We start from the raw sequence: 11,087 nt of genomic DNA on the forward strand, positions 1-11,087 counted from the left end.
AGAAGGGTGGTCGATAGCGCCCAAGAGATTCTGCCGAAGCTAGGATTGTTGGTGGAGGGATGGGGAGGGACAAAGAGGCGTGAATGAATCCTGAGAGGGAAGGAGAGCCTGCAGATGCTGGAAATCCAAGGCAAAACACACACACACACAAAATGCTGGAGGAGCTCAGCAGGCCGGGCAGCATGTATGGAAAAGATTAAAGAGTCGACGTTTCGGGCCGGGACCCTTCATCAGGAGAGGCTTGCTTTTGGTTTAGCTTGTATTTTATCCCTCATAATTCGTCGTGCGTCAAGGACGGACGCCACTCCTCCATCTTGGCTCCGGAACGGGCGCTCGCTCGCTCCCGCGTGACCTTGCCCGCGGAGCCGCGCGCGCGCTCGCTGACCCCGGAAGGAGACGCTTCTTCCTTCCTTTCCCTCCCGCCGTCGGTGCGTTCGCTCCGATCTGGTCTCTGGTCTCTGTTCTCCTTTCCAAGGCGCTCCGTCCCACGGTCGTGGCAGATCGGACGGTGAGTGCGAGGGGGACAATTTATCAAATCAAATTTTAAAAAAAAAAACAACTACCGGAGATACTCGGCGCGTCAGGCCGCGTCTGCGGTGTGGGTGGTGGGGAGGTGGTCAGTCGAAGCTTTGGGTCAAGAGCCTTTATCAGGACAGTCGGCCCGAACTAGCAGAGCGTCTGTCCGTTTCCCTCCACGGAGGCTGCCTGACTTGCTTCAGTGCCTTCCGCATCTTGTGTGCGTTGCTCTTGAATCCCAGCCTCCGCAGTCGCTCTTGTGTCCGGTCAGGCAGCCTCTTGTGGAAAGAAATGGGTGGTCAGAAACCCTTCTTCTGGTCCGAGAGAGGGGAGGTGGTCAGTGTATGGAGGTGAGGAGGAAGGGGGGAGCTGGAACAGCCTCAGAAACTGGGAGGGGAAGGCGACAGAGTGTTGCAGATGGTGGAATCTGATGGGAAAGTACGGTGGAGCGTGGCATCAAGGTAGGGAGAGGTTTAGGAAACCAAGTGGGTTCCTCTGCGTGGAATTTAGGCTTTGCCAAATCCCCTAATTGGCCATGATGGAGTGGGTGGCTGGGAGAGGTGTAGGTGTTGGTAGCTTAGGTGGAGAGGCAGAGGGGGAACAATTTAACAAGTGTTCATGCTGTCCAGCCTCTGCCCCCATCTCCACTTGCTCCTTCTCCATCTACCTATCACCCCTCATTGCCTGGATCCACCTATCATTTTCTAACTCTTGCTCCATCCCTGTCCTCCACCTTTTATGCCCGCCATCTCCCCTTTACCATTTAGTCCTGACAAAGGGTCTCAGCCTGAACCATCGACTGTCCGTTTCCATCATTAGCTGCTGCTGAGTTTCTCCACGTTTTGATAACTGCTCCAGATTCCCACATCTGCAGTTTCATGTGTCTCCAAAGACAACTGAACAACGGGAAGCTGCTCATTTTATTCTGAGCTGCATCAATGCAACCGTGCATAAAGTGGGAGGGAGAGTCGTTCCTGCCTTAACCTGCTTAATCCACTGCCCTGCTAAGGCCAGCAATGGACCATTTGCTAGCAGAGGATTCACACTTCTGGAGTTAAAGAATGTTTTTTGTGGACCTTATAACTTTCGTGTCTCTAGGACAGGGTCTCCACCCAAAAACATTGACCATTCCTGTCTCCTCAGATGTTGCGTGACCAGCTGAGTTCCTCCAGCAGTTTATCTGCTCCATATTCCAGCAGCTGTAGTAATTTATCTCATCTGGACCACCACTTGTGCTTTGTCAGTGGTTTGATCTACTTTAAAGCCATTGACCAAAGATTTAAAGATTCATGATCAAAGTATGTGTGCAGTATACAACACAGATTCTTCCCAAGATGGCCACAAAACAAAAACACCATTGAATCCATTTCAAACACCCAACGAGCAAAAAAAAGGAACAAGTTGTGCAAACAGCAAAAAAACTGAGTGAAAAACATACAGAACGTAAAACGTCAGACCGCAGAGTCCTTGAAACAGTCTGGGAATGTTACGTGTACCTCAGTTCAGGTCAGTTTTTCATCGCCTGCAGGGGATAGGCCAGTCGTCTCCGATCAAAACCGCACAAAATAGCAATCAAAAAGGAGTAAGCAGAAACCTATATAACATGCAGTCCTGACAAAGGGTCTCAGCCCAAAACGTCGACTGTACTTTTTTCCCATTGATGCTGCCTGGCCTGCTGAGTTCTTCCAGCATTTAATGTGTGTTGCTTGGATTTCCAGCCTCTGCAGACTTTCTCTTGTTTGAAATGTGATCAGCATTATCTGCGGAGTCTAATCCACAAACTGCGTCGATTAAACCTTGCCCGAGACTCTGGCACCATTCTCTGGCAGCAGTGAGCTAGAGGGAGAGAGAGATTGGTCAAGCATAGGCATCTTCCTCTGGCAGCAGTGAGAGAGAGAGGGAGATCGGACACATTCAGGGTGATGGCGCTGAACACTTGTTCGCCTTCCGCTCTCCTCTTTGATTTCAATCTTGCTTAACATTTTAATCAGCAAGTAGGCGCAAAATACTGCAGTTATTAGAAAGTCAAAAACAGAAAATGCTATGAAATACTTTGCAGATTAGGCAGCATCTGTGAAAGAGAGGGAAAAAACCCTAAAGATAATCAGTTTGATGAGTATAGAAAAAGTTAAAAATAAAACGTGCTTTTACGTTTCGAAGGGAGGAGGGTAGTGAAAACAAAATAACTGACACGAGGTTGGAGGCTGAGTGATGAGGTGGTGGTGGCTGAGAGGAAATGTTTAATGCTTGTTGAATCATTGCTAATTGGTCTGGAGGAGACAAATAGTGGGAAAGATGGAGAGATTTAAAAGATACATCTCTGAGGTTAGCAGGGTGGAAATACGTCTCTACCAAAGGAGGTGTAAGGTACTCCTTTCCTCTGCTAGCCTGCAGGTCACCCTTAGGCAAGATGTAGCTCCTGCTTAGCCCCTGCCCTGAATCAGGGTCATGTGAAGCCATGTATGTATAATTATTACTTTTATAATTATGATGTAAGAGCTGAATATGCGTGGACTCTTTCAATTTTGTGTTTTTCGCATGTTTTTTGTTCTTTGCGTGATTTGTTTTTAGCACGTGTGGGGTTTGATGTTTTTCATTGAAAGGGCTTCATGGTGTTTCTTTGTTTCATGGCTGTACGTGAGGAAGATGAATCTCAGGGTTGTATACTGCACACACACTTAGATAATGTACAGTCGGCCCTCCTTATCCGCGGATTCAACCAACCACGGATTGGGAAAACCCGGAAGTTCTCTCTCCAGCGCCCATTATTTGAGCATGTACAAACTATTTTTTCTTGTCATTATTCCCTAAACAATACAGTATAACAACTATTTAGCATTTACATTGTATTAGGTATTATAAGTAATCTAGAAATGACTTAAAGGTACAGGCAGTCCCCGGGTTATGAACAAATTCCATTCCTGAGTCCGTCTTTAAGTCGGATTTGAAGTTGAAACAGGTACATCCGGTATTATTTAGCGTCAGTCAAACGTTTTTCTTAGTATATAGTACATATTTTACCTTTCTATGCATATAAAACACTGCAGAAACATACGTATTTCAATAATTAAACCACTGCGTTGCTTAGTAATAATTGTAGCTTTCATCGGGGCAGGGCCTTTCACATGCTCCATTAAAATTGTTCCAATCATTGACCGACTCTAGCCTAACGCTTTTCCAGTGACCGATGGTGTTTCACCTCTTTCCGATTGCTTTATTACTTCCACCTTACTTTCAATCATGATCGTGATTATTTTCGTGAACAGAAACACAGCGGATTCAGAGCTGCACCGCCAGATCCTAATGTCCACCGCACTGAGCATGTTAAATAAAGTTCGGGGTTCCGGTGGGTCCTGAAGACCACCGCACTAAGCCAGATTAAATAAGGGACTTGAGCATCCACGATTTTTGGTATCCGCGGGGGGGGGTCTTGGAACCAATCCCCTGCGGATAAGGAGGGCCGGCTGTACTGCGAAACTTTGAAGAAAGGGAATCTTTGAATCAAGTTGAACACTTGGCATCTTTGACATTCTAAATAGGGAATTTTGCAAAGCCTAAATTCCATGCCAAGGAAATCTTTGGGGTTTACTGTTTACTTAATCAAGGAAAGTACCAGATATCTAAGTTTGAAATAACGTGGAAAGTGACTAGCTCGGTTCGTTGATGGTTGGGTTGAGTTGTTCTCTGATCTTGGCAATCCAAGTTCGGAGAACTACTCAACCCAACCAGATACCTAGGTTTGACTCAACTGGTCTCTCTTGAATCAATTAATTATTTAGTTTATTTGTATGACTACATTTCCTATGAAAATATATCCACGGTGAATTTTAAGATCTGACAGTTTAAGATCATTTTAAATATGATAAATTGAAAGGCAGAACAGATTCAAGGGGCCAGATTATTTACTGATCTTTTCCTTGTGTTATGAAATAATGTGATTATTTGCTATATACTACTTTGAAAATTAGGGATTCAGTTCTTAAATCTAGTTCAATAAGATGTCAAAGCAACTGGGGATCAAGAGTCCGGCACACCATTGGCAATTGAAATTCAAACCTCAGAAACAAATTCTGAGGTTCGTATCGGAAGTAGTGGTCGAAATGGAATCCAGAACAAATGCTAAAGTTAAGTTTTTTTTTGTTTCAGGATTGCTGGTGGAGATGACTCGGTCAAAGAGGATTGGCAATCATAACAGCGACAAAAAGAAAAATGTGTCAAAGCTGTGGAAGACGAAAAGGCGAACAAAAGATTTAGATCAGATCCATGATGATATGAAACCTGAAAATGCCAGCAAGTTACTGCACCAGGAAGTAGATTGTGACGTTACTGGAAATGCACAGTTTTATTGCTTGCACTGCGCGTAAGTAGCTGTCATTCGTGAACAATGTGTTCTCTACTTTCATGTACACCCTAGCAACGATGTATATTTGTGTCCTGCTGGAATGGCACTGTACTCATTTGCAATGGAAGGTCTGCTGTGGACAGTTCCATTCTGCTCAGGTCTGTGCTTAGAATTTTAACTGGTTTTACAAAAGACTGAGTTGTTACTCACCTGTAACTAGGTTACATGAAGTATGTTACATGGTCAGCACAACATTGTGGGCCAAAGGGCCTGTAATGTGCTCTAGATATCTATGTTCTATGAGCCTGCTTATAAGGACACTGATGATGTGCCCTGGTAGTTTTTCTATAATTGTAAATCAAATATATCTACAACCTTTAACTTAAAAAGCCTTCTGACATTAAAATGTTGGGTGGCAGGGTGGAGGTACGTCCTTCCCTCCACTAGCCTGCTGTTTTCCTTTGGGCAAGGTGGAGCACCTATTTAGCACCCCCCCACCCCCACTGATCAGATTCACATGAAGCCATGTTCGTATGAGCAGCTTGTGCATATCACAAGTCCTGGTTATGCGACCACTATCGGTAGGCAGACAATCTCTGAAGAGTATTGATAAAATCCGGGGTTTCCTGTCGTGTAAAGACACTGCTCAGAAGAAGTCAATGGCAAACCACTTCTGTAGAAAGATTTACCCAGAACAATCACATTATTGGGAAGACCTTAATTGTCCACGTCATTCAACACAGCGCACAACAAACGAAAAACTAATGAATGGCTTTAAGGTCAATTCCTCTGTAAATTGTTTTGATCTCAACAGTACAGAAAAGAAGCTGACAAAGCAAAACAACTAAGAACAGTGAAAAGGAAATAGTTTTTCTGAATCTACTACTAAATCTCATTTGTTCTGTGCGCAATTGGAAAATGGTGATGGGCTTTTATACACAAGTTTGATGTACTCAGTCGCCTGGCTAACTTTATATTGAGCTTTCAGCTTGCTGCCTCAGACAATGACTGTAGGGAGATGAGAGCAGAGGTGTGTTTGTTATAACGTAATGGCCAAAGGAGAAGTTTCCAAAGAGAAAATCGGCAAAAAATTTGATTGGTGAATGGAATAAAATAATATTGTATCTCCATTTATTTTATGATCCTTACAGGAGTCAAGAATGGCAAGGAGCCCTAATTCTAAGATTTCAGTTTATTCTAGAGTACAAATAAACATACAAACACTAAACAAGCTAAAGAAAGAGCTGGGAAACGATGTAAAGAGGGGAATTAATATTAACGGGTGTAAGACAATGGAATAAAAGATGGTGCTTCTGAAAATTCTCACTTTTATAGATAAGATGAGGGAAATTCCTTGGATAAAGATGAATTAATTAATAGGCTACATAATTAAAACAATTACAAGATGTGGGTGATATGCTAATACTTCCCCAATGAAAAATGAGAAAGGTGATAAACCTGAGAAAATCTGCAGAAGCTTGAATTCCAAAGCAACACACACAAAATGCTGGAGGATCTCAGCAGGTCAGGCAGCATCTGTGGAAAAGAGTAGACAGTCGACGTTTTGAGCCGAGACCCTTCCCCAGGTCATAAGACCCATTAGTTTAACTGCTATATCGCTTTCTGCTAGTGAGTGTGAAAGGAACTTGAGTTTGTTAAAAAGTACAAATTCATAAAAAGTATAATTTAAAAATAACAGTGGTTTCCAGCAATATTAAAAAAAATTATGGACATCCACATGGGTTTAATCACTTCAGTAATTTTTCTTTTGTTCCATTTGCAGGCGATACTTTATTGATCAGAGGACTCTGAAAGAACATTTTAAAACAAAAGTTCACAAACGAAGGTAATTGTCTTTAAGCATGGTCTTCGGCTCAGTCACGATGTAGGAAGATGAGTGGAAGAGAATGAGGCATTGAATAATAGAACCATATGGCCCACCTTGTCTAAGCTATTGGTGATCCTATCTATGTTAATCCTATTTGCCTGTGTTAGGCCTGTATCCCTCTTTGCCTTTCTCATCCAAATATCTTCCTCACCAAAATGTAATTGTTACTGCCTCCACCACTTCCTCTGGCAGCTCGTTCTAGATATTAACCACACTGTTACCCCTGCACGGTATGGCTCTGGGGGGGGTCATAGATTACCTGAATCTTTATGCCTCTTTAGGAGCCATATATCTATTTTCTGCCTGTCTGTATTGTATTTGTGTTGCGCATTATGGGTAATTTTTCATGTGGGTTGGGGGTGGTAGAAGTGAAGGGTATAGTTGTGTATTCACACTTTGTCTTCAGTTTTTATCTGGTTAGAGTTAGAGGCAGCTAGGAATGATATTTTTTGAATGCTTCCCTTATCATTTAAATACATTTGAGAAAACCTTGGCTTATGTCGATTTGAATACTCGGGCTGCTTATTTCATTATACCACTAGTTTAGTTTCATCAGTACAAGATCGTTCGTCTTTGCTGGTTACTCAGTAAGGGATAAAATGTACTTGGAACTTCTTTGTTTGTGGAGAGAGTATCATACAGTGTCAGCCCTCCTCCCCCTCCCCCCGTGTTTAGTTTCTGAGGGGGTTGGGTTTGCTTGAAAGTAACCATTACAGTCCCTTTTGACTGAATGTGAGGTTACAGATTGGAGTATTTTGTACTGTTTGTCCACTTTCTCAAACCTACTTCAACTAGGCAACAAAAGTCAGCTCCACAACATCTGTGCAGTAATTATTTAGGTGTGCTTTGACCATGAATGTTTGAACTGAGGAAGGCTCCAAATTCAAACGCAATGTCACTATTTTGTGATGTCTGTTAAGATCGGTTTTATTTGTCACATGTACATTGAAATGTGTTTCCATCAAATCAAATCAGCGAGGATTATGCTGGGCAGCCTGCAAGTGTCGCCACGCTTCTGACGCCAACATAACATGTCCACAACTCACTAACCCTACCCCATAAGTGAGGGGAAACCGGAGCACCCGGAGGAAACTCAGGATGAGAACGACTCCTTACAGACAGTGGCAGGAATTGAACCCTGATCTTTCAGCTGGATTCCGTAAAGCGTTGCACTAATTTAATAATTGATTATTTAATTCCTAGCTTGTCTTCACTTTCCAAAGCAGGTATTGTTCTTAGCAGAATAGAAACCCAACTTCACCTGCATCAGAGGATTTGTTGAATAAACTGACTGAGTTATTGGGATAGTCTGCTTTGATTTAAAGTGTTAATTTTAGTGCCTCAGGTGCAACAAATAACATTCACTAGTTAAATCAAACAATGAAAAAAAAAATTGAGGATAATCAAAAATCAAAGGCATTGAGTCTTCATCCCGTATTTTTGTATGCTTGTTTTCTAGGCTAAAGCAATTGAGTGAAGAGCCATATACCCAGGATGAAGCAGAACGAGCAGCAGGAATGGGCTCCTACATACCAGCAAAGAAAATCAAAGTCGAGACACAGGCTGTGGAGGAGGATATGAACATATAATAATTCACGGATTTAACCTTTCAATAAGATATGTTTTGAACTACTTCCAAAGACTAACTGGCTTTGATCTTGTTGATTTAGCTGACTTTTGTATTGTTAAAAATACAAGTTGAATTGTCATTCAGCCATACATGAATACCCATAAACCCAGCCAAATGAAACAGCATTGCTCTGGGGCCAAGGTGCAAAACACAAAACCAACAGTCATACACAGCATATACGAAAGCAAGCACATATAAGATATCAGTAAACTAAAAAATATAGTTCAAGACCCTATGTCCATGGATGTTGCAGCAGTCTGCAGTTGAACACAATATTGCTTGTCTTCTGCTGAGCAAACACTGGGGGGGCAGCATCGACTCCAGTGCCTCTCTCCTTGTGCAGCTTGAGGCTTTGTCCTCGCTACAACCAAGACCACACAGTTCCCCAACCGCCAGTAAATCAGCGAATCAGACTTGCAGCATTAACAATATCCAACAGGGTCCTATGATCACAAGAAAAGTGATTAAGACGATTACTCGCTGTTAGCACACCGACTCCTCCGAATCCCCTCTGATGCAGGCAGCAGTGTGAGCCGCACTAAGTCCAGCTCCTTCAGTTTCTCTGCTAACAAACAACTCACTGCATCAGGTTAATGGAAAACATGAGCAAATGATTTTTTTAGAGCAGAGGTTCACAACCTTGGGTCCACGGATCCCTCGGTTAATGGAGACAACAAACTGAAGATCATAATGTACAGGAGCAGAATTAGGCCATTCGGCCCATCAAGTCTGCTCCAGCAATTCATCATGGCTGATCCTTTCCCCTCTCAGCCTTCTTGCCCCAACTAATCAAGGATCTTATCAACCTCAGCCTTAAATATATCCCCATGCCTTGGCCTTCACAGCCACCTGTGGCAACCGGTTCCACAGATTCACCACTCTGGCTAAAGAAATTCCTCGTTGTCACTGTTCTAAATGGACATCCCTCTATTCTGAGCCTGTGCCCTCTGCTCTTAAGACTCCCCTACTGTAGGAAACATCCTCTCCACATCCACTCTTATCAAGGCCTTTCAAGGTTGAAGACACTTAATGGGGGAGGAGGATAAAATTCAATGAGCTGGAGATACCTGACCCAGGAGACTGAAAGCCAGGATTAGGCTGAGAATGAAGCCCCTCTTATGAAGGTCAACAAAGTTCACTGGGCTAGGCCTTTCTTCATTGGAACTTTGGAGAATGGGAGGGGGGCAGTGCAACCCTATAGAAATGTTCAAAATTATGAGAGTAAGATAGGAACAATCTTCCCTAGGGTAGAGGAGTTTAATTTGGGTTGAGAGGGGAAACTTCCTCTCAGTAAGTGGAATGATCTGGGAGATTGCTGGGCGGCGCGGTTGGAAGGGCCTATTCCATGCTGTATCTCAACAAATCGATGAAAGTTACCTGGACAGGTACATGGAGGGGTGAGGCTTCAAATGTGGGCTGAATGCAGGAAATCAGGCCCATCTAGATGGGCACTGTAGTCAGAATCAGGCTTAATATCACCAGCATATGCGTGAAATTTGTTTACTTTCCAGAAGCAGTACAATGTAGTACATAATTTAAAAACCATGAATTACAGTAAATATATTTATGTAAATAGTTAAGTAGTCCAAAAAAAGTGAGGTAGTGTTCATGGGTTCAATGCCCATTCAGAGTGGAAGAAGCTGTTTTTGAATTGAGAGTGTGCCTTCACGCTGCTGTACCTCCTCTCTGATGGTAGCAATGAGAAGAGGCATAGACTTGGGTTGCATTTGTGCTATGACCATAAATGAGTTAATTGTTTTTTCAGAATTTCTTGTGCTTTGATAATGATTCTTTTTCACGATAGCTAAATTTCATAAGTCAGTGTGCAAATAATTCAGCGACAGGAGGGTACAAAGCTGATGTGTGCAACATGAAGGAATATTGAGGTATGCAGGAGGTTTCTGTAACCTCTGCCAAACTCATGATTAATAGGACCAGTTACATCAAAATATAAAAGAGCTCAGAATGACAAATAATAGGAAAAAGGCATGATATAACTTTCCAAGAATCACAGGAAGCCATTCAGATATCCAATTTCTGACTCCCTATTGCATATTTTAAGTTCCACAAATCAAGCTTCTATCTTCTGCCTCTGAATTCTATCATCTAGATGACTGACGTAAGTTGTGGCTGCCAAATGTTTGAATTTTTTTTGTAGTATTTTTAAAATCGACAACTTAATTTATAAGTTGTCCTCAAGGCTCTAAATCACAGGACAGGAGAGTTTTAAATAGGAATAATAGCTTTGTTATTTTAAACAATCCACTGTTTCTGTAATTTAAATATAGACATACTGTCAATTATTTATTCAGTTGCTAAAATAGTTTCTGGCACTTCATTTCTCCATTATTTGGATGTACATAGAATTGTGAAACTAAAAAAAAGTTATAAGAATATTGTTAGATTTACATTATTTCTATAAATTTTGCTCCTTTTATGTCCTTTCCTAGTTCCATTGTCAATTCCTCCCTCTGCTCTAAGGCAGATGTTGACAATGAACTATGGAGAGAGAGGCGAAGTTAATGCACTTAAAATATGAATGTTTCCTCTCGCTTTGACCTCCTGATTTTTTTTGTGTGTTACCTTATATTTCTGGCATTGCTTTAATCAGTAATTTCAGAACAAGCTTACTTAGCTCCCACATTGAGCATAAATGGATTATTAGTGTACACTCTTGTCATTTGGTGTCAAGATGGTACAGGAATTTTGTC

General features: G+C 42.2%; 1 protein-coding gene across 1 annotated transcript; it reads left to right on the forward strand.

Annotated features, from left to right (window-relative positions):
* Positions 1-382: 382 nt before the first annotated feature.
* Positions 383-10,143, forward strand: znf593 (zinc finger protein 593). Its single transcript, XM_073028412.1, has 4 exons — positions 383-508; positions 4,663-4,876; positions 6,642-6,704; positions 8,206-10,143. Exons 2-4 carry the CDS (start codon positions 4,677-4,679, stop codon positions 8,333-8,335), a joined length of 393 nt encoding a protein of 130 aa, XP_072884513.1. The 5' UTR covers positions 383-508; positions 4,663-4,676; the 3' UTR covers positions 8,336-10,143.
* Positions 10,144-11,087: the final 944 nt, after the last annotated feature.

Source organism: Hemitrygon akajei, chromosome 24 (genome assembly GCF_048418815.1).
Source record: "Hemitrygon akajei chromosome 24, sHemAka1.3, whole genome shotgun sequence".
NCBI lineage: Eukaryota > Metazoa > Chordata > Chondrichthyes > Myliobatiformes > Dasyatidae > Hemitrygon > Hemitrygon akajei.

Bases quoted from the DNA above. Each gene is read 5' to 3' on its own strand.
- znf593 (XM_073028412.1), top strand. From the start codon at position 4,677: ATGACTCGGTCAAAGAGGATTGGCAATCATAACAGCGACAAAAAGAAA. The intron at 4,877-6,641 runs GTAAGTAGCTGT...TTCCATTTGCAG, and splicing joins TTTTATTGCTTGCACTGCGC to GCGATACTTTATTGATCAGA. The intron at 6,705-8,205 runs GTAATTGTCTTT...CTTGTTTTCTAG, and splicing joins ACAAAAGTTCACAAACGAAG to GCTAAAGCAATTGAGTGAAG.